The 24,562-nt window shown below is 33.4% G+C and overlaps 1 protein-coding gene across 2 annotated transcripts in view; it reads right to left on the bottom strand.

The window, feature by feature from the left end:
- Positions 1-24,562, bottom strand: part of HOOK1 (hook microtubule tethering protein 1) — a 62,041-nt gene that overhangs the window by 4,335 nt on the left and 33,144 nt on the right. For both annotated transcript variants that reach the window (XM_030812919.1, XM_030812920.1), the window contains exons 11-21: positions 23,380-23,581; positions 22,724-22,834; positions 13,487-13,574; positions 12,908-12,968; positions 11,627-11,767; positions 9,079-9,172; positions 7,342-7,376; positions 6,763-6,845; positions 6,031-6,131; positions 3,670-3,771; positions 903-971 (exon numbers count right to left, since the gene is read on the bottom strand). In XM_030812919.1, coding sequence (XP_030668779.1) covers positions 903-971; positions 3,670-3,771; positions 6,031-6,131; positions 6,763-6,845; positions 7,342-7,376; positions 9,079-9,172; positions 11,627-11,767; positions 12,908-12,968; positions 13,487-13,574; positions 22,724-22,834; positions 23,380-23,581 — 1,087 coding nt within the window. The remainder of the gene's footprint in view (positions 1-902; positions 972-3,669; positions 3,772-6,030; positions 6,132-6,762; positions 6,846-7,341; positions 7,377-9,078; positions 9,173-11,626; positions 11,768-12,907; positions 12,969-13,486; positions 13,575-22,723; positions 22,835-23,379; positions 23,582-24,562) is intronic.

The following is a 24,562-nucleotide window of genomic DNA, read 5'->3' as shown; positions in this document are numbered from 1 at the left end:
AAATAAATAATACACAGTCACTGATCTCAACTAGGATGACTGACTCATGAGAGAAAGTTCTAAGAATACCTCACACCTAATTTCCTTCAGGGCCCTTTAAGCCATATTTTACCTAACAGAAGAAAGGAAAGAGCTCAGATGAAAAGCATGGTGTCATGAAAGCATTAGCCATGTTTCAGGAAGAATAACTAGTGCTTTCTGGTGGAGCACAGCATTCACACATGGGAAGTTTATAAAGTGATATGCCTTTGTATAAATAAGAAGGGATAAAAGTAGATAATAGCCTATTCTGGCTGACTAGAATAATGCAAAAGAACCATATACATCGTGAAATGCTACTCTTGAAAATATCCTACTGATACTACCAATGACAAAATAAAACACATTTCAAACTATGCTATTTTCTCCTTGGTAGGACAAAGAGACAATTATGAAGAGTAACCCCTGGATAAAAAAAACAAAGTAATAAATACAGTAAAGGACACACTGAGGCTTTAGAGGATGTTAAAATAAATACTGAGTAACTAGAAGCATTTAATTTTGCATTACACAGATCTCCATATTTCTTCAGAAACCTTTTATGGGCAAAAATTGAATGTTTCAGCTCAAATAAGGCAATTTTAAAAAGGTTTATGAATTATTACACCTGTGCTTCATATGTATCAGCTAAAGGCTGATGAGTCACAATGTCAAGTTAGTGGATTAGGATCAACATTAAAGGAGAATATGACAAAATATCTGAGTGCAATACACAGGGTAACTTTTGTTTCAGTCATATACATAAACATGCTATGTCTTGGTTTATGGTATAAAATAAAATAAATTTTCTTATGTTGTACTTGGTCAAAAAAAGTTTGCTTAAACACTGTTCTCATCCAACCATTTGCTGAACTTCGGCTCACCTTATTATACCAGGCAGAAACAATGAGTTTTTCTTCATAATCACGGAATTTTGCTACTTTGCATTCACTCTGGAAAAAAGATATGAGAACAATTAAAATCCCAGAAATTACCCCAAATTACTAAAGATAGAATAATTTCTTCACTATGTTCATTATTGAGAGAATCTAAAGATTGCACTTGTGAGGCACACAATGTAGTCAAATGTAAACTGAATCAAGCACAAATGCATGCCCAACACCTTTAGGAAAGAATAAGGTTTGTGACTAATAAACCTTTATTTTAAGAAATTTACAGGTAGAAGAGAGGGATTTAAACACACATATACACAACTAGTGATTTTAAGGCTACTGCCCCCCATATCTAGAGAAAAAAGTAACAAGCGGCTTAGGTAAACAAAACAGAGCTGCACCTGTGGAGGAGTCAAAATTAAGGAGAAGGAGGACATAGTCAAAAATACCTGGAAAAATCTTTTTAAGTTGCCTATAAAGTTTAATACAAATTTTTCTCCCTTAATTGTTGGTGGCCTGTGTACTAGATTCCATAGCCATATTTATGTGCCATCACAGAGACTGACATACTTTTCTTGTGTACCAGATATAGTTTGGTTTATATAAATACTATTATCTTGATACATGGGATGTTCATGATACAAAAAGTATACATGAACCAACCCCAAAAGAGAGGTGATGCTCTTCTTCAGACTCACACTCACTCCGGGCACAGAATTCCCAAGAGGGATGGCAGATAGAACAGTCTCTGCTATTTACATTACATTTCTCCTTTTTAGTTTTTGCAATGTGTGTCTACATGAATACACATAAATTAAATGCCCATGTGCTGTGACTTAACCTAAGCTTCTCCTCAGAGTCTTATAGTTACAGGGACTATTTTGTCATCATATCTGTTGGGGATGTACATTTCAAACATCAACAATGGTGTATATTTTCACTGACTTTCACTGGGATGTAAACAGAGCAACTTAGATGTCAGCGATTATCCAATCCCAGTCTCACCATTTTATAGATGAGAAGATGGCGAGCCAGAGAGGAGAAGTAACAATTTCAAGACAAGAAGTTACTAATAATGCTGCAACCCTGGCCTCTGATTTATGTAATATTTTATGTCAGGGGTACAGAGATAAAAGATAGTCTTTGCCCTCAAGACACATCCACATGTACCAAAAAGAAAACCAATGCTGTTGTGGAATAATTTCATGAGTTCGAAGTACATGGACTCAGTGTGGAGAGTGAGACAGTATTAAACTTCCCCTAAGGAATACAGGGAAAGTTTAATAAAGAGATATTTGACTTAGAATATGAAGAATTAATAGCACTTCTTCAGACAGATCTCCCTACCCAGTGCTTTTCATTACACACAACATAGCGTGGACAACCATTGATAACAAGGGCATATTGGGTTGGTGTTATACTATGGATGTAGGAAGAATGGTGTTGTACTATGGATATAGGGAGGAGGGGGTGTTAAAGTCTTTAAGTATTTAAATAAAAATATTTCCACCACAGTTCATACCTACTGGCTCAAATACCAAGAAAAAGGTACATAAATAGAGTGCATTTCTTTGAAATATAACATTCCTAGATGATTTAAAAAGAAACTGAATACAGCTGGGTGCGGTGGCTCACGTCTGTAATCCCAGCACTTTGGGAGGCTGAGGAGAGTGGATCACTTGAGGTCAGGAGTTCCAGACCAGCCTGGCCAACGTAGCAAAACCCTATCTCTACTAAAAATACAAAAATTAGCTGGGTGTGGTGGCATGCACCTGTAATCCCAGCTACTAGGGAGGCTGAGGCAAGAGAATTGCTTGAACCTGGGAGGTGGAGGTTGCAGCGAGTGGAGAATATGCCACTGCACCCCAGCCTGGGCGACAGAGCAAGACTCCATATCAAAAGAAAAAAAAAAAAAAGAAACTGAGTACCATTTATGAGAATTTCAAGGCCAGTATGTAGAATTCAATATGGCTCTGCAATTATGCATACGTTATTAAAAAGAAGTATATATTTACTTCAAGAATAGCATCAAATCTCACTATAGTATTAAATACAGTAGTTTTGTAAAACACTTTGCAAAGGAAACCAGAAGGTGCTCAATTATAAATCTAAGAATACAGAATTCCATAGTGACATACTTACCTAAGGCTCATAAAAATAACATAACCACTAACACAAAAATATCTGTAAAATTTAAAGACTCAGCTAATTAATGAGAGCATGCCATTACTAATATAATTTTGCATGATTAGTAACTAAGAATTCCACTTTAGTTCAGGAGTTCACTGGGATTCTGTGAGTACTTCCTTCTCCCAGAAATTCCACTATTAATAAGTTTGTTTAGATTCAGGTGAGAAATGGCTGAAGACAAGAAAAATGTGGTTGACTGAGTCAACACAGTATCTTTTTTAAACGGTAAAGGTCCGGTTTATATCCCCCAAATGAAATCATATTTGCATAATTTTAAAAGAAACATTACAGCAGGTCTCTAATTAGAAAGTCAGGGATAGCCATATAATGCCTGTTATTGACGAGAAGAGCTACAACTACAGCGCTGCATATAAACAGGGTATATGAGCTACACACAGACCATCTATTGGGCGGCCAGTGAGATGCTTTGTAATAAACACACTGGGTGCTAAAACATGACATTTTTAACTTCTTGTAAAACTTGATCATTAATGGCAAATATATGACAGCAGTTAATTACCAGGATTCTACAAAATAATTAAGAGATGAGTAAATATAAAAGTTTTACCTCCAGAATCTCAATTCTTCTCTCTTTCTCTGCCAACTGCTTTCTTAGTAGCATTATTTCAGCTGATGCTGGATTTAACTTGGGATCCAAAGTTTTTATTACCTGTTTAAGGAAAAAAATATTATATTTGCTTTATATTTTAAAGTATTAAAACATATAGAACATATCTTACAAAAACTGTGTAAGTAAGGTGGAAAATAATCCACAAAGTCATCCAAGAGCTAACTGTAGCTTGTTTTACAATCCTAACTGGGATAACAAAAATAACTCATTCTATATACAAGAAACAGTACAAAAATTCAGTACAAAAATATGAATGTCCCCATTCCAAAAACAAATTTCCCTTCTCCAAGGCTCAGTACATAGAAACAGTTATTTAGCCTTTTCAATACTCAAACTTTATGCATTAAAGTCTTGAAATAACCCTTTCTGTATTTATTTGACTTGAGAATTTTTTTAAAAATAAAAATGAATTCAGTAACTCTAAGGAAACATTGATTTTATAAAGTAAGAATAAAACACAGAAGAAATTCTTAGCAATAATCTTTTTTACTATTATTATCTAGTCAATGTAATTCAATATATAAGATCAATATGATAAATGCTGGTGATTTTATTTGCAAAAGGTAGGGTGCTGAATTGCATTTATGTTATTACTAAAAATTGAGTAAAAAGATATGTTTGACCAGAATGTAGTAGATTCAGCTAAACTACGGAGATAGCATTCTGTTAGAAAAGCAATTCAGAAATGTCAAGAATATATTTCAAGCAAAAACCATAAATTTCAAACAGGGACATCTGCATGATGTAGTTATAAAACTATTAAAAATATTTAAAATTATTTAATGAGTTAGGAAAATTTCATCTATATTTATAGAGGAAAAAGAAGACTGGATGGTAAAATACCAAAATATTATTGTGGTTCCTTCATTCATCCAAAAATCATTTACTGAGTGACAACTATGTGGTAGATACTGGCAGATGAGGATTCAGCAATTTATGGGAGACATGGTGCCTGCCCTCATGGAATGTACACCATAAAAGCAGAATACATTGAATAATTTATATCAATTTAATTACAAAGAGCAAATCATAGTTTATTATCTCTAAGTGATAAATGGTTGTGATTTGTATATTTTCTGAATTTTCTACAATGGACATGTTATTACTTTAGCCAGTATCTTAACCATTATTTAAACTTCTTGCCCCAAATAAGGTAATGGGAAAAAAAAATCATATTTATGAAAGCAAGCAACTCTTTTAAATGATATTAATCAATGGTGGCAAAAATGTGGTATTCATTGTCATGGTTTTGTTCAATTAGTTATAGTCCTCTTAAAACGTCATTTAGAAATACATATCAAGCATCTTACGGTCTTATCCTATGACCCAATACTTCCATTTCTAGGAAATAAGGTTAAGATAATAAACCAAAATAAAGAGAAAGCTTTCTGTATAATTATGTTGACTAGTCTTATTTATAGGAGCAAAAAAGGAAAAGGAAATGAATACAGATTATTTCCAACAGTAGGATAATGCTTAAGTAAACTATGTTATATCCCACACAACTAAGTATTATGTAGGCATTATTTTACTTTTGCAAAGTCTGTTCCATAAATGTAGTGTGGTCACATGCCTGCGCTCCAAAGTGGGAGTGAAAGTGATTTATGCTGTTTTCAGGCCTCGTCCATTACATATCTCCTATGCAATCTAGGCTGTCTTTCTTCACTTGACCTAGTTGGACAAGGTCAAGTGAACCTGGGATCCCTATGCTGAAGAAGGCAGAGCCTCTGTCAGCTTAGGACTCTGAATGACTACATGGAGAAGTGCCCCTTCTCCATTTATGATTGGACTCAATGTGACTATGAAGTAAACCTCTACCTTGTTAAACTCTGAGTGTGATGAACATTTGAAAAGTGTTTAACTGTCTAAAAATGCTACAACAATTTCAAATACATTTAAAAAGCTAAATTTTTACAAAAGATAAAATGTTCATTTTGCTGTTTCTAGAAAAATTTTATTCTTAGAAAATTTGCAAAGATTCTAGCAAATAAGAATTCTGGGCTTATTTTGCCAAGAACTAAAGATTCCATACATTATAGCCATCACTCTCTCTGACATCACTACAAGTCTGTCTAAACAGTCCCTATTAGCTATGGATTATTTTATCTGACACTGATGAGTGAGACTAAGAGTATGAGAACTGATGGGGAAATACCACGGAAACCTGACGGGTAAGGCAATACAGTTAAGAGAGAAGTGATTAGATACAGATACAAGAATGGCAGAAAAATCTGGTGAAATGGGCCTTGCTAAAACGCAGTCCACAAAGTCTTGAGCTCTGAAAGATAAGTGACTCACATTTCTGGCTTTCTCCAAGTACATTTTATATCTTTCTTCCATTGCTTTCATATCTTCATCTTTCTTCTGAAGAGCAGCTTCAAGTTCATTGATCTTTTGCACTATTAGTAAAAATAAAATGAAACACAATCAGTTATTAATATTTACTACCTATTAAAATACCTCATCCTCACATAAAATTATATTTATAATATTTATTTTCTAAAGACTGATATGAGAGCTTAAAAGAAAAGCCTGTTATTTATTCTTTGTAGTGAATTCTTATCTGAAAGTTTTGAAATACAACCAACACATCCTCAATCATGTATTATTTGACCCTTAAAAATATCTACAATCTGCTTTATTTAGCTCTTTTTCTCCTTTCTATCAAGTATAAATAGCAAATATCCCTTACAGTAAGCACAACCACAAGAAAAGTAAAGCATTTCTACACAATGTTTTAAAGTTCATATCAATCTGATTTGAAATCATTTTTACCCACATTTCCACAGATTAATCTTATTTTTTAATGTTTGATACTCCCATATAGCCATCAATTCATTTTATTAGATTTTTTGCTTTAATATATCATTTATTAATGACTTCAGCACTAAAAATTATCATAGTCCTTATTTACAATATATGTATATACACATTGTGCAAAAACTTACACATAGACCTTGCATCCTTCAATAAAAAAGGGTAAGTCCTTAGATGTCCTGTTGTCTGATCCAAGTTTTCACAGATACCTACCATTTTGATTTATATCTGGCTGAAGATCTTCAATGAGTTCTTGTTTCTTCTGTAATTCTTCATGGACCTCTGTGAGTTTTTCCCTAAGTGGTAGAAAAAGCATGGAGACTGGTCTCTGCCATATAACATTTGTGGACCTTGGGCAAGTTGCTTTCTGACCCTTGGTTCCTCATCTGTGAAATGGGAATACTATCTGCCTGACTACAGGGGTTGTCATGAGGATGTAAACAGTGAGACACATAGCAGGTGCCAAAAAGGTTAAATTGTTTCCCTTGCCACCCTTGCTTCCTAAGAAAGTAAAATATTTTATAGGTTTAACATCCCATATAATCTAGTTGTGATAGTTAATCTGTTTTTTACAACTTTTCAAAAGATATTAACAACTGAAAGATGTAGGAGTTTGGGATGGGGGTAGCAGGGAGGCTGAATCTTTAGCATGCTTTTCACTTTTGCAGCAGGTGTATCAATTAGCATCTGGATATTTGCTTTTCTAAACAAAATCCGAAAAGGAGATTAACTTTAGAGGCTTTTACAACCCCTCCCTTCTCATATTTGAAAAGAAACATCAGTTTTACTTACATATGAGCTTCCAACTTCTGCTTTAATTTGCTGGACTATAAAATTTAAAAAAAATTGCTGTAAGATGACTATCTTGACAAAGGTCAATTTTCCAGACATTGAAATCTCTTTACCTCCTTTTGAAGGTGTACCAGGCAAAATTATAAATATTTTTAAAATTTGTATTTCTAATAATACACTTTAAGAAACATAAACTTTTTAGGTTCTTTTTTTACTTCAAAAAGGAAAGGAAAAATAGAAAATGAAATATAAAAAGGTACAAAAACAGAAAGAAAAATGCCTCATGTTTCTGAATGTAATAAAAATTAAATCTGAACTTGAAAAATGCCAAATGCAAGCTGAATGTGATATACTAAGGAGTATCAAACATTAAAATATTTTAAAAATCATTTATTCAGAATAAAAATTTTAAGATTTTGGGCCTCTTATGAGGAACAAACTTAAAGATCTAAAATAATTATCCTTATAATAAAACTTTATTATTATAGTTGTAAATACTTTAATAACTAACACCAAAATGAAACAACTGAATATTGTTAAAAAGCAAAATTTTAAACATACAATTTCCTCTTTTAAAAAACAGTACTTTAAATTGCAATAGTCGTTCCACATCTACTGCATAGGTGAAGTATTTAAAATATATAATCTGAAATACAAGTTGGATACCAATATATTAAAATAATAAAGACATTTATCTTTAAAACACTGCAAGCCAAAATGTGCTCCCCCAAAAAGACCTCATTTTAAAAGTATTCTCTAGTATGGCTTAAAATAATATTTGTATTAGAGAAGTTACAATACCGTATATATGCACATATGAGATGCCGCCATGCATGAGACGATTTCTATTTTCCAAGCCCCCAGGGAAAAAAAAAGAAAATAGTATAAAGCACATAAAAGACAGAAAGGAAATGCAACTCTTTCAATTTTCCTTTTCATCTCTTTACTCTGCAGAGTTTCCTCCCCCATCAACACAGGTATGACCACCTAGCATTTTATCTAATCTCAATCAATCAAGATATCCCTAACACATATCTAGTCCTTTTTTCTTGTTATTTTTAATTAAGTACAACAATCTCTCAATCATTACTTCTTTTTCTCTTCACATAAAAAGATCAAACTATAGAAAAGTTGCTAGGTATAGTCAGATTTTGGCTAAGTTTGATCTCTTTTAAATCCTCATCTCTGCTCTCATAATATCTGCTGTCAAAATCCATCAGAAAATGGTAAGGCCATGAATCATTAAGGAAGGAGGAAGAAATGAGTGATGCCTCCAAGGCTGCATTAAAGTTTCTGTCCTTCAGAGACGGGTATAATCCATTTTTGGCATGCTCTTTAGGAAGAAATCATTTTCCCATTCTCTCTTCTCCTATTAGAAGGTTTCCTCAATTCTGACTGCTAATTACTCTCATTTGGATTTTTCTCAGGCCAGACCTGTTGGAATTCCAGCAGAACTATGAAGGCCTCAATTGTAGTATGCTCTTAACCAAGAATCATCATGAACTTTGGTATAGCTGTTGAAGTAGGACAGACAGAAATCACCTTCCAATGTAGATGATCAACTGATAGGCTCCAAGTTGGCAAAATCACTGCATCTATTATGCAGATATATACGGTATTTAAGGGTATTCTCAATGATAAGGGCTGTACTTTCCAATACAAGATTAATTTGGGCATCATGATCTATTAAAGAAAAGCCATACACAGCAGAATTATTATAATTTCTAAGTTACTTACACTTTCGCCTTCAGACTTGGAACCTTGTTCTTGTAAAGACTTCTGGAGGTCCTCAATCTGCTGCTGCAATTCTCTAATACGCTCTTTGCTCAGCCTATTGTAAGATGGGTCATAAGCATTTACTTGTATTGAAAGTCAAAGCAGTTAAGGATCTACAAAGGTACATTCAGTTAGCAATTTAAGTAAAAAATATTTTTATAGCAATGACAAATGCAGAATAATTATCTGTGCCTAGGTACAATATGAAGTAGGGCAGACTACTTCTAAGAAAATACTTTTTAAAAGAAAACTTTTTTCATGAAAGTATATATGCCTACATTTAAAATTTTAAGGAACTTAAATGTCGGTGGCAAAAACATTTCTACACTGTACTCACTGGTAGAAAAATCAGAAAACCAGCTCAATTTTTCTACAGTTGTATTTTTAATGAATGAATACTAGATTTCCAACTTCTGTTTCAGATTTCACAGTGTATTGGAAGAGGAAGGTCACCATTTTCCAATCATTTCCACGTTTTTTTAAATTTAAATTAAAGGGATTGCCACTAGCAACTAATTCAGATTCTGTGGCAAAATCTCATTCTTTAAAACCCTGCTTAAGAGTTACTTCCACTGGACGTTACTAGCAAGAGTTAGTATCTCCCTCTCCCTCTATGTATATCTGCACATACACACTCACCTGCCTGTTATAATATTCCATGGTTGCAGTTATCACACAATATAGCAATTATCTATTTACATGTCTGCTTTCTTATGTTAATTCCTTAAAAGCTTAAATGATTTCCCCAGTGCTAACAACTTGTATTGAACTGAACAAGATAGTAATATGTAATGGTCTCTTCAGAAAAGTGTTAACAACTGGTATTGAACTGAGTAAGATGATAATATTTAATGGTCTCTTCAGAAAAGTGCTAACAACTGGTATTGAACTGAATAAAATAGTAATATTTAATGGTCTCTTTAGAAAACTAAATTGTTATTCTCCTTTTAACCACAGTTTATGTAACCTTATACACACAAGTTTGAGAAAGGTAAGATTCAAGTGTGTCTAAAATTTCTGTTGGTGTCTAGGATTCCATAAAGGTTAAATAAATCCAAATACCCTTATAGTAAGTATGCCATTTATAACAGGCAAGTTACCATGGTAGTTAGGAGTAAAGACTCAGTAATCAGATTGACAGAGAGTTCATTATGAAGGATCCAGAACTACTAGGTGTTTAACTTTAGGTATATTATTTAACTTCTCTGTATCCATATTCCTTATCCATAGAAAAACAGTTAATCATGGTTACTATTTCATAGAGTTATTATGAGGATTTACTGAGTTAATGGCAAAAAAGTACTTAGAAAAGCATATTATAATGAGTTTTGAGCACTTCATTGATACCACATAAGCACATCATTTGCTTTAAGCTCATTATCTGTAGTCTTCCTAACAACTTGTATTTACACCTGAAGACACTGAGTGTAAGTTTAAGTAACTTGTCCAGAAACAGTTAATAAGTTAAATTAGAAGTGGAATTTAAATTTGATTCCACAATCTAGATCTCATCTATGCACTAGACTTCAGTAGAAAGCCAAACTGTCATTTACTCATTTGTTAAACTTTCTGAATTGTGAACATATCTAAATGAAATTCAAGAATAAGTAGCCTGGTGGGCCAGACACAGTGGCTCATGTTTGTAATCCCAGCAACTCTGGAAGGCTGAGGCAGGTGGATTACATGAGGTCAGGAGTTGGAGACCAGCCCAGCCAACATGGTGAAGCCCCATCTCTACTAATAATACAAAAACTGGCCGGGCATGGTGGCTCACACCTGTAATCCCAGCACTTTAGGAGGCCAGGGCGGGTGGATCACGAGGTCAGGAGATTGAGACCAGCCTGGTCAACATGGTGAAACCCCACCTCTACTAAAAATACAAAAAAAAATTAGCCAGGCGTAGTGGCGTGTGCCTATAGTCCCATCTACTTGGGAGGCTGAGGCAGGAGAATCGCTTGAACCCGTGAGGCGGAGGTTGCAGTGAGCCAAGATCGCGCTACTGCACTCTAGCCTGGGTGACAGAGCAAGACTCCGTCTCAAAAAAAAAAAAAAAAGAAAATAAAAAAAAAAAAACCAAAAACAAAAACTATCCAGGCATGGTGGTGCATGTCTCTAATTGCAGCTATTCAGGAGGCTGAGGCATGAGAATCACTTGAACTGGGGAGGTGGAAGCTGCAATGAGCAGAGACTGTGCCACTGTACTCCAGCCTGGGCGACAGTGGGAGACTCTGTCTCAAAAAGAATAAAAAGAATAAGTAGCCTGGTTAACCAAGAATGTTGAAATTAATGGATTATCCATATATTTTATAAATATAACTGAAATGAATCACCTGACTTCTTTCACAGAGTGAAGCTTATAGTGATGAAAGACTACTAACAAAAATATTAAACTATTTCTAGGTAATTCTAATTACTTTAACTACAATAATATTTTCCATTTCTGTGAATCAAGATTTTATGGCTCGATAATAAAATCACCAAGATTTTCAATTACTAAGGAGCACATCACCTCTGCTCAGTTTCCAGTTCATTCATCTTACGGTGTTTCTGTTCTAGCTGCTCCTGAAGTTCCTCAATACGTTCATTCTCAGAGCCTTCTTGCTGTAAGCGAAGCATCTTATTTTCATGTTGCAGTCGAATAAACACCTCCCTGATGTTACAAAGCAAAATCTTTTTTAATTTTTAAAAATATCAGTCATTATATTCTTTAGTTAAAAAAAGGAAATTCCTGTCCACTCAATAGCTACCATTTTAAGATGCAAGCAGGATCAGCTAGCACAGCTGGTAGGGCATGAAACTCTTAAACTCCAAAAAAAACTTCTGAAAGTGTTTAAGAAAAAATCATGTAAACTGCAAGACTGTGCCTTTAAAAAAAAGCAGTAAAACTTTATAGGTACCATATAGGATTATGCTATAAATCATTAAATTGTTATTATGCCATTCCTGAAGAGATAATAGAAATTATTTTACTTTGGTAATTTAGAAACTATTCGCTAAAGGAAACAAATAGTATATGCTTAGAAAACACATAAAAGAAAAGCAATAGATTTAAGAAACTATAGTTTGACTAAAATTTTAATATATACTTTATAATGGCAATAAGAAAGTTTCTAGATCTTTTGTTTCTGAAAAAAATTTTATTAAAGATTTACACGTATTTTTAAAACATGCAACTTTTTATTAATATTATTGATATTAATATTATTTGTATTAAACAGGGAAGTAATACTCTCCCTTAGTTGTTCCCCTGCCAAATCCCATTCTTCAAAAGCCACTAATTTCAATTAATCTCAATTTTTGTTCTTCTGAATGCCAACAGTATAACTCTAAAAAAAAAGCTCATATGGCTATTTTTTAAATTACTAATTTTAAGTTAATGATTGACTCCCCACTAAGCAAGATAAGTAACTTTTATCACTTTATACATTTACCACTTCTCTCATCAAAGGCTTGTGAAGTCATATTTATTTTTGTTTTCTAATAATTTTCAAACTTTAAAGTATATACTTAAACTTCCCTAGTTAAAGCAATTATAACATAGCACATGGGGGTTATGTCATGTTATAAAAACTAAAATATGTTATTCAACGGGTTTGTGAAATTTTACTTCTGATAAAATTTTAAATTGTTGTGGTAGCAATAATAATCGATTTAGAAAGTTTAAGTAGATCAAACAGTAATTTTCAGCTCTATGAGTCATAAAATAAGTTTTTAAAGGCCAAGACATTTACAAAAAACAAAAAAATTTTAATATTAAACATAATTCTATCAAATTACGAAACAAATTTACCTATATTCCACTGGCATAATCTCAGCAGCAAGATTCTCATAACTTTTTGTAGCAGACGCATCTAAAAAATAACAAAAAATAAATAAGCATTTCAGTATTTCAACTATTTTAAAAAACCCTCCCTCCTTCCCTCCCTCCCTCCCTTATTTTTCTTTCTTTCGATAGGGTCTCTCTGTCCAAAAACCCAACCCTCCCCTCCCCTCTCCTCTCCTCTCCTTTCCTTTCCCTTCCTTTCCCTCCCTCGCATGCTCCTTCCTTCCTTCCTTCCTTCCTTGCTTCCTTCCTTCCCTCCCTCCCTCCCTCTTTCTTTCTTTCTTTCCTTCTTACCTTCCCTCTCCCTTCCCTTCCCTTTCTCTCTTTCTCTTTTTTTCTCTTTCACACCAAGGCTGGAGTGCAGTGGTGCAATCATAGCTCACCGCAACTTCAAACTCCTAGGCTCAAGTGATCCTCCCACCTCAGCCTCCCAAAGCTAGGACTATAGGCACGTGCCACCATGACAGGTTAAGTTTTTATTTTTTATTGAATGGAGTCTCACTATGTTGCCCAGGCTGAAACTTTTCTAAATCTAACAAAATTAACCTGTTTGGTTTAGGTGGTCCTGTTGTACTTGCGAACATCGAAGCTCTTCATTTGTTTCTTTCAAAGTATCACGCTGCTCAATTAGTCTCTGAAAAGAATTGTTGGTATCAGCAAAGTATTTGATTCTGCCTATAAACAATGTACTTTATGCTTACAATAATTTGTCTTAACTAGTTTAATAGTTGTTGCTTAATTTTAACTGACAATGTTTTAGTTTTAAGAGGCTCATTTTCTATTAAGTTACATAAATAATATGTGTCTTTATACATGGTTTTGACTTCCCCATCAGATAGCTTATCTTTGAACAAAATGAATGCAATTATGTAACAGACGACAGATATGCAACTAGGGTAATAAAAAAGCATGGACTTTGGAGGCATAAAGACCATGGTTTGAATACCAATTTCATCACTTCCTAGCTATATTGTCTTAGGCAACTTATATAACTCTTTGGCTTTAGTATCCACAACTTCAAAATAGGAATACCGATACATAAACCCTTGCAAAGGTGTTCTGAATAACAAAGGTGGTTTAGTCAAGGATCTAGACTATAGGTTGGTGTGTAAGAGATGCTGGAGACTAGTTACTTCTTTTTACCGCTGTTGCGAAACTCAACTGGAAGAAATGATACGTAGTATCCTGGAGGTACACATTGGAGGAAAAACACCATTTCCCAAGGACAGCAAGCTGGTACTTCATATCATCGACTATTTTATTTTAGAGCCTATATCAATGACAAATTTCCAGGTTGCGAACAGAAGGCTCATGTTTAAATCATTTTCCCAGAACTTGAAAAGTACTACTGAATATAAAATCATGTATTAAATGCTGTTATGTTCCAAGTCAATAAAAAAGCCCTAATTAGCCCATTATGTGTTTTAAATCAATTTAGCAGTAAACTGGTAACTGATTCAAGGGGTCTGTAGGTGCCTTAAGGATCTCTGATCCCTAAAGTTGGAAATCTAGCAGAAGCAGGCACAAAGACCTCTGTAAATCTCTTCCTCCGTTAACGTAATGCACACACTAGCACATTTGTCATTATCAACTATTTCAGAATTCTGGGAATAAACCAAAGGCCTACAACAGTCTGGTGAGCATTTATTAAAGTAAACCTGCTAAACCTTGGTTAGAACAGCAAGCTCTTTGCTCTTTTAACTTTTCTAACTACTATTCCTGTCTCCCCAGCTCTGCAGTAACCTTGAAAACAAGCAGCCTTTCAATCGCTGTAGCTGTGAAAACCAGCAGCTCTAGCAGCCACCAGAATGGGCACAGACTGGATGGATATGGCGCTCTCTTAAAAAGCCCCATCCACAGAGAATTGTCACTGTTTAACCTGTCTTGCAGCTTCCTAAATCCCATTTATAGGGACTCTTCATGATTTGACCTGATTCACTGCTTGCTCTGCAGGAAGTATTTCCAAGACATTTGGCAAATAGAATCATCGGCAACTGTTTGCCACCACAGATACTGAAGGCTGTGATAATGCCTACGGTACACAAGAGCCTGGCCAAAAATTTGCAAGAAAGACCTGAGAAACAAGATGTCCATAGGAATCTTTAAAAAGCTCTGACATTTTCCCGGAGATCTCGAAGGTCAGCCAAGTACAGGGCTGTGCACATGCCCAGAAAAGACATGAGAGGGCCCACATTGTCTCAGCACTGGATAAACATGAGGCCCTGAGCAAACAGGAAGGCAAAGGCAGGATTTCAAACTGCCTAAGCACTGAAGGTGTTTTCCAACACACATAATGCCTTTACCAAAGGCTCAAGGCATCTATGCTAATCTCTGACCAATCATGAACTAACCACTGTGGTAACTGAGCAGAGACTTCAGTGGCTACACAATACAAAGAACGCCGGCTTTACAGAATTAGTCCCAAAAAGTCACGTAAAAAAACAAACAGCAACAACAATAAACCCTAAGACTGGAAAAAGCCTGATTTCCAGATTTGAAATTTTATATTATTTTAAATGTCAGATTTTCAACAAAAATACAAAATACATAAAGAAACAGAATAGCCTACACACAGGGTGAAAAAAAAAAAAAGTCAACAGAAACGGCCAGTGAGAGTGCTAGTGGGTAGATATACTAGACTAAGACAGAGAGAGCTATTCTAAGTATCTTCAAAGAACTAAAGCAAACCATCTGTAAAGAATTAAAAGAAATTATAGCAATGTCTCACCAAAGAGAGTATAAGAGAATTTATTAAAAAGATATAACTAGAAATTCTGAGTTGAAAAGAACAATAAATGATATAAAAAATTCACTATAGGGGCTGGTTGTGGTGGCTCATGCCTGGAATCCCAGTACTTTAAGAGGCCAAGGTGAAAGGATTGTTTGAGGCAAGGAGTTCAAGACCAACCTGGCCAACATAGTGAGTCCCCATTCTAAAAAAAAAAAAAAAAAAAGCAAAGCAAAACAAACAATTCACACTATGGGAGGCTGAGGTGGGGAGATTTCCAGGAGTTTGACCAGCCTGGGCAACATGGCAAACCCTGTCTCTACAAAAAAAATATATATACAAAAATTAGCTGGGTATGGTGGAGCGTGCTTGTAGTCCCAACTACTAGGGAGACTGAGGCAAGAAGACTGCTTGATGCACAAGGGGTTGAGGCTTCAATGAGCCGTGACTGCACCACTGCACTCCAGCCTGGATGACAGAGCAAGACCATGTCTCAAAAAAAAAAAAAAATCACTAGATGGACTCAGTGCAGACTTCAGCAGAAGAGTATCAGAGAGTTGTAGGACTCCATCAGGTGTGGAATATACACATAACAGGAAACCCAAAAGAGAAAAAATTACCAAAAACTTGCGAAATTTTATGAAAATTTATAAAATTTCCTTATTCTTTAAAAATGGCACATGCATGCAAATGTTTACTGCAGCACTATTCATAATAGCAAAATCATGGAATCAGTCTAAATGCCCATTAATGACAGATTGGATAAAGAAAATGTGGTACATATACACCATGGAATACTATGCAGCCATAAAAAAGAACAAGATCATGTCTTTTGCAGGAACATGGATGGAGGTGGAGGCTATTATCCTTAGCAAATTAACACAGGAACAGAAAACCAAATACCATATGTTCTCACAAGTGGAAGCTAAATGATGAGAATTCATGAACACAAAGAAGGGAACAATAGACACTGGGGTTTACTTGAGAGCGGTGGGTTGGTGGAGAGAGAGGAGCAGAAAAGAGAACTATCAGGTACTGGGCTTAATACCTGGTTGAGGACACAATCTTTACAACAAATCCCCATGACATGAGTTTACCTATATAACAAACCTTCATATGTATCCCTGAACCTAAAATAAAGTGTTCTTTTTTGTTTTTTTGTTTTTTTTTTTTAAAAAAGGTTTGCTTTAATTCTTTGAACATTCTTAGAATACCTCTCTGTGTTAGTCTAGTATATCCACCCATTAGGACACTTCACTGGCTGTTTCTGTTGACTGCTTGTTGTTGTTGTTGTTTTACCATGTATAGGCTACCCTGTTTCTTGGTATATCTTACATTTTTGTTGAAAACCTGACATTTAAATAAGATAATATTTCAAATCTGGAAATCAAATTTTTTCCAACCTTGGATCATCAATCTACAGTTCTAAGAAATTCAACGAATTCAAAGTAAAATAAACTAAAAAGGATCCACACACCTGGATATATCAAAGTCAAAATGCTGAAAGCCAAGGGCAAAGCGAAAATCTTGAAAGCAGCAAGAGAAAAAGGATTCATCACATAAAAGGAGCCTTAATAAGATTAACAGCAGATTTCTCATCAAATAATGGAGGCCATAACACAGCAGGATGACATAAAATGCTAAAAGAAAAAGACTGTCAAACAAGAATTTTATATCTAGTAATACATCTTTTGAATATGAAAGATGAACTGAAATTTTTCCAAGAGTAAAAAAAACAAAACAGAGAATGTATCATTAGCAGACTCTCTCTATAGAAAAATACTAAAAGGAGTCCTTCAGGTTGAAATAAAAGGACACTACTGAGTAACTTGAATTTAGCCAAAGAAACACCACCAACAAAGGTAACTATATACACAAATATATTTTAATGGCTGGGCGCAATGGCTTATGCCTGTAATCCCAGCACTTTGGGAGGTTGAGGCAGGTGGGTCACAAGGTCAGGAGTTTGAGACCAGCCTGACCAACATGGTGAAACCCCGTCTCTATTAAAAATACAAAAATTAGTCAGGTGTGGTGGCGTGTGCCTGTAATCCCAGCTACTCAGGAGGCTGAGGCAGGAGAATCGCTTGAACCCAGGAGACAGAGGTTGTAGTGAGCCAAAATTGTGTCACCACACTCCAGCCTGGGCAACAGAGGGAGACTCTGTCTCAAAAAAAAAAAAAAAAAATATATATATATATATATATATATACATTTTTTTTAAATTAATGTATTTTTAACTCTTTTAGTCTACAATTTAATTTAAAATAGTATAAAGTATTAATTATAAAACAGTATTAATGAGTTTATAATATATAAAGATGTAATTTGTATGACAGTAACAGCATAAAGCAGAGGGGAGGAAAAGTTTTTATTTTGGAGTAGTTTTCAGTATACTATTGAAATTAGGTTTACCATTTACTCTAAATGGATTGTTTCAAGGTAAGATGGTAATTGTAATCCCCCATAACAACCATCAGAAAATAGCTTTTAAAAACTTGTAAAAGAAACTAAGGAACTAAACTGGTATATTGAAAATGTCTAACACAAAAGAAGGCAGTAGTAGAAAAATGGAGGAGAAAAAAAGACATATAGAAAACAAAATAAAATGGTAGACCTAAATGCTATTTTAATCGGTAATTACATTAAATGTAAATGGATTCCAAACTCCAGTTGAAAACCAAATACTGGCAGAATCGATTAAAAACGATCTAAGTAAATGCTAGGTGAAAGAAATAGATCTTAGTATCAAAGACCCAATATAGTTTGAAAATAAAAGGGTGAAAAAAATGATGCAAACAGTAACCAAAAGAAAGATACAGGGCTATACTAATATTAAACAAAACAGACTTTAAGATAAATATTGTAACCAGAAAAAAGAGAGACATTAGAAAAATCAATCTATCAGGAAGATATAACAATTACAAACATAAATGAACCTAACAGACCTAAAATACATGAGGTAAAAACTGAGGGAATTAAAGGGAAAAAGAGACGATATAACAACAATTAGAAATATCAGTATCCTACTTTCAATAATAGATAGAACTATACACAAAGATTCAAGGTAGAATACTTGAACAATACTATAAACCAACTAGACCTAACTGACATATATAGAATACCTTACCCAACAGTAGAATACACATTTTTTAAAAATCCACATGGAACACTCTGCAGAACAGACCATATGCTAGGCCATAAAACAGGGTTCAATAAATTTAAAAGGACTGAATGCACACAAAGTATGTTCTCTGACCACAATGGAATTAAATAAATCAATGACACAAGGAGATTTAGGATATTCACAAATACGTGAAAATTGAGCAAGATACTCATAAGTAACCAACGTGTCAAAGAAGAACTCATAAGGGAAAAAAAATTCAAAAGAATTAAACAAAAATGCAATATGCCAAAACACAGAATGTAGCAAAATAAATCCTGAAGTAAATTTACAGCTGTATCTATATTAAAAAATCAAGAAAAATTCCAAATCAATAACTTAACTTTCTATCTTAACTAGGAAAAAAAACTTATATACACAGGAATTTGTGTTCCTTTACCAATGAATTATTAAATATTAGAGTAAAAATAAATAAAATAGAGAATAGAAAACAAATTTTAAAACCACAAGTTAGTTCTTTGAAAAGATCAACAAAATTGACAAATCTTTAGCTAAACTAACCAAGAAAAAAAAAAAACAGAGAAATTCAAATTACAGAAATCACAAATAAAGGAGAGGATATCATTACTTAGCAAAATTCTCGTTTCTCACAGAAATAAAGAAGAAACAACAATAAACAACTGTATGCCAATAAATTAAATAAATTAAATTGACAAATCTCTAGAACGAAACAAACTAGTAACACTAGCTCAAGAAGTCATAGAATAGCTGAATAGACCTAGAGCAACTAAAAAGATTGAATTAGTAATTTATTAACTTCCTACAAATAAAGCTCAGGCCCAGAAAACTGAACTCCACAAAACATTTAAAAAAGAATTAATACCAATTTTCATGAACTTTCCCAAAACATAAAAAAGCAGGGAAAATTTCTCAACTCACTCTGTGTGGCCAGTGATACTAAAACCAGGTATGTCCTCACAAGAACATTACAAACCAACATCCCTTATAATACCAATGGAAAAATCTTCAATGAAATATTTGCAAACTCAATCTGGCAATATACTTTTTAAAGTATATATTATGAACAAGTAGAATTTATCTCAGTAATGCAAGATCGGTTTAACATGAAAAAATCAATGTAATACATCATATTAATATAATAAAGTACAAATACTATATGTCATCTCACTGATCCAGAAAAAGCATCTGACAAAATCCAATACTCTTTTAGGATAACAGCATGCAACAAACTACGAATATAAGGAAACTTCTTCAACCTTGTAGAGGGCATCCGAAAACAAAAACGAAAACAAAGAACTCACAGCTAGTATCATACATAATGGTGAAAAATTCAATGCTTTTCCCCTAAGATCAGAACCTAAAGAATGGTATCTGTTCATGCCACTTTTATTTAACATTGTACTGACAATTCTAGCCAGTACAACTTAGCAAGAAAAATAAAAATTATCAGAATTGCAAATGAAGAAGTAAAACCAATTCTATTTGCAGAGGTCGTAATCTTATACATAGAAAATCCTGAGAAACTTACCAAAAAACTATAACTAGTAAACAAATTCAAAAAGGCTGGAAGATTCATGATCAATGCACAAAACTCCATTAAATTTCCATATATTAGCAGTTAACAAATCCAAAAATGATATTGATAATTTTATTTAAAATAACAACAAAAAGAATGAAACACTTAGGAATACATGTTTAAAAGGTGCCAGTCTTGCACACTGAAAACTACAAAACATTGTTGAAAGACACTTAAGATCTAAATAAATGAAATGATAGCCCACATTCATGGATCAGAAAATTAATACTGTTAAGTGGCAACATTTCTAAATTAATCTATAGATCAAGAAGTTCTTATAAAAATCTCAGCTGCCTTTTTTTTTTTTTTGCAAGAATTGACAAGCTGATTTCAAGATTCACATGAAAATGTTAGGGAATCAGAATAACAAAAACAGCCTTGAAGAACAATAAAGTTTGAAAACTCACCCTTTCCAATTTCAAAACTTAACTACAAAACTACAGTAATCAATAATCAATATATGAGTGTGGTACTAGCATAAGATTAGACACAGAGACCAGTAGTAAACCATTAAAAGACCACAAATAAACCCTTACATTTATGGTCAAATGATTTTTTTAAACCTTTTTAATTATTAATAGAGGTTATTTTCTGAGCAGTTTTAAGTTTTTGGAAAAACTGAGCAGAAAATACAGAGTACCTTTATATTCCTCTTACCCTCTTCTCACTCTCAGTCTCCCCTATTATTACTATCTTGCATTTGTGTGGTAATTTGTTAGAATTGATGAGCCAATGCTGATACACTGTTATTAACTAAAGTCCATCATTTATATTGCAGTTTACTCTTTTTGTTATACACCCTATGGATTTTCACGAATGTATAATGACATGTATACACCATTAAAGTATCATGGCCAAGTGATTTTTAACAAGAATACCAAAGAATTCGATGTAGTAAGAATAGTTTTATCAATTGGTGGTACTGGTACAACTGGATATCAACACACAAAAGAATAAAGCCAGATGCCTACCTCACGCCATATACAAAATGGATCACAGAGTAAATATAAGAGCTAAAACCATAAAACTGTTTAAATGAAAAACACATGGTAAATCTTTGTACCTTAGGTTACACAATGTTTTTTTTTTTAGAAACATCACCAAAAAAGGACAAGCAACAAAAGGAAAAACAAGTAACTCTGATCTCATCAAAATGTAATACTTGGTGCTGCAAACTATATCATCAAGAAAGTGAGATGACAACACATAGAATACAAAAAAAACCTGCAAATCATATACCTGACAAGGAACTTGTATCTAGAATATATAAAAAACTATTTCAACTCAATAATTAAAAAGCATATAACCTAAGTAAAACATGGGCAAAGGATTTGAAGAGACATTTTTCCAAGGAAGATATACAAATGGCTAATAAGTACATAAAAGATGCTCAACAACATTAGTCAGTAGAGAAATGCAAATCAAAAACACAACGACATGACATTTTATATCCACTAAGATAGCTAAAATCAAAAAGATAATAGGTGATGATAAGGATGTGAAGTTAAACATGGTTACCATATGACCCATCAATACCATTTCTGCATATATACTCAAGAAAAATGAAAACATAACTAAATAAAAATTTGTACATAAACATTCATAGCAGCATTATTCATAATAGCCAAAAAGTAGAAACAACCCAAATGTTCATAAATTGGTGAATGGATAAACAAAATGCCATATAGCCATACAATGGGGCATTATTCGGCAACAAAAAGGATATAGCACTGATACATGCTACAACAAGGATGAACCTTGCAAGAGTCAGTCACAAAAGTCACCAAGTGTATGATTACATATTCTAGAAAGACTAGGAAAATCTGTAGATAGCAAGTAGATTAACAGTTGCTAAGAGTAAGGCTGAGGGGATTAGAGTGCAAGGTAAATGGTGATGGGCGTGAGGTTGCTTTTTAGAGTGATGGCAGTGTTCTAAAGTATGATTATGATGATGGTAACATAACTTTGTGAATACACTAAAAACCACTGACTTGTATACCTTAGGTGAAATTTATGGTATGTAAATTAAATCTTAATAAAGCCATCGCAAAATTATTATCCATGGTCCTTGATCCCAAGCAACTGACAGTCTAGAATTAGAAAATATTCATTGAGACTTATGACCTTGGCTCTACCATTTCATCTACAATTGTGAAGAAAACTAAAAAAATTGAACGAAGATGTAAGTCATTTTTACAAGACACTTTTATGTCAAAAAATTCAATCTGGAGGAAGACAGAACTGGTAGACATCACCACAATTATAGAAACAGCAATGGCATTACAAAACTAAAAGAACAATGAAATATTCCTTATCAATTATATCTATGTTTACCTCTTTTTCCTTAAGTAAAGCTTCGTGTTTTTCTTCAAGCCGCTTCATTTCAAATGCTAGTGTGTCTGCCCTCTTGGATTCGGAGGAAAGTTTAACGTGAAGATCTTGAACCTAATGTCAGAAACAAAAGGAAAAAAAGTCCTTAAAAGTATGTAAGTGTACAAATCTCGATAATCTTTCAGAATTGAGTAAATGAAAAACTGATTAGGAATAAATATCTACACTAAAATTGCAGTCTAATTCTAAATACTTGTGGAAAATAACACATAGATAAGAATTAACATAAAACTAAAAATATTCAAATAATAGTTTTGCCAAAAAAATTAAAAGTCAGCCTCCTAATGTTTAGTAAACAGCAAAACAGAATTTAGCTTATGGCTCCATTCTCTAAGGCATTAACCCTGCTTACCAGAAGTGCTAATAAACAATAAAATCTCAAAAGAAAAAATAATTTCAGAAGGTAGTAAAAAGGTAAAAGACCTCAAACTCAATTATCAATCCTTGAATTAAAATTAAAGAAAGAAATTCATCAGCGTAAGTTCATAGCTTATTATATGCAATGCTTCTCAATTTCTTTACCATTCTTAAGAAATCAAAAGGAATAACAAAGTTAAACTCTTACAATTTTATCAATTAAAAATTAAGATGTTTCTTACCTGCCTTTTGTATGTTTCTAATTGTGTACGTGCTGCATTTGCTTTTTTTAATTCTTCTTCTAAGCTGACTGTATTATGCATATACATCATGTTGGTTTCCTGTAAAGTTTTCACCTGCTTGCGAAGGTCATTCAGATCTTGTAGCTTCTGACGATATATCTCAACTGTTGACTCCAGTTTATTTGCCTTATCAGAAGTAGCCCTATAATAATAAAGACTAAGCATTACTGTATAAAAACTAGTATATACTCATAATTTTACTCTGGCTATAAAATGAATCCTCCAAACTATCACAAAAAAGAAAAAAGTAAATGTGAGTGAGTGAGAAGAGGAAATTGTAAACTTCGTAAGAACTTTGGAAACAGACTCCAGCCTAAATCCATTTAAAGTTCAACCTCTTTGGTAAAAAGCCATCAAAATAAAAATGCTTCAAATCTGACACACTAAATTATCAAACTGTTTCATATATTAGCACAATGAATAAAAAATAATGATTGTGTACATAAAATTAAACAACTCAGCTGCTCTGCAGCTTACAGGCCAACCTTCCTTTGTGTATAACATTCAGCATAGTTTCCTTTTAAGTATTTGACTTAACTGTATTTAGGATGTTGACTAAATTTATAAACTTGTCAGGCAAAGCACTTCCCTTTGGAGTTGTGCTTACCTGACTTAAATATATAAATAAACGAACAAACAAATAAACCAAATCACTTCACTATCACAAGCAGGTCCAAATTAATGGTTATACAAATTTTGTTTCAAATAAGTATTAAGAACTACAAAAAATAATTAAGAAAAATTAACAAAAAAATATAAAGATCACTTGGACAGACTGTTCACTGAGTAACATTTCACATGAAAAAAGTAAATATAAACTTCATATTGCCAAATGACAATCCTCCCCCCAAAAAAGTTAGGATTCTTGCCTATATTTGATCTATAGTTTATCAAATGTCAAAACACAGATTGAGAATACATTTCCTTACACAAAAATTTCACAAAATATGATACGTACAAGAAGGTCAAGTTAAATGTATCTATAAGTACTCCATTTGTAAAATTTCAATTAAAGCTCTCATTTTGGGTTTATGGGTTCTAATGTGAAAATGTCGTAATAAAAATTGAGTATTATCCATGAACTGCAAGCCCAAACAACAAACATAAAAGAAGTTAAAACTAT

Source organism: Nomascus leucogenys, chromosome 5 (genome assembly GCF_006542625.1).
Source record: "Nomascus leucogenys isolate Asia chromosome 5, Asia_NLE_v1, whole genome shotgun sequence".
NCBI lineage: Eukaryota > Metazoa > Chordata > Mammalia > Primates > Hylobatidae > Nomascus > Nomascus leucogenys.
This window is presented reverse-complemented; position numbering and strand designations above follow the sequence as displayed.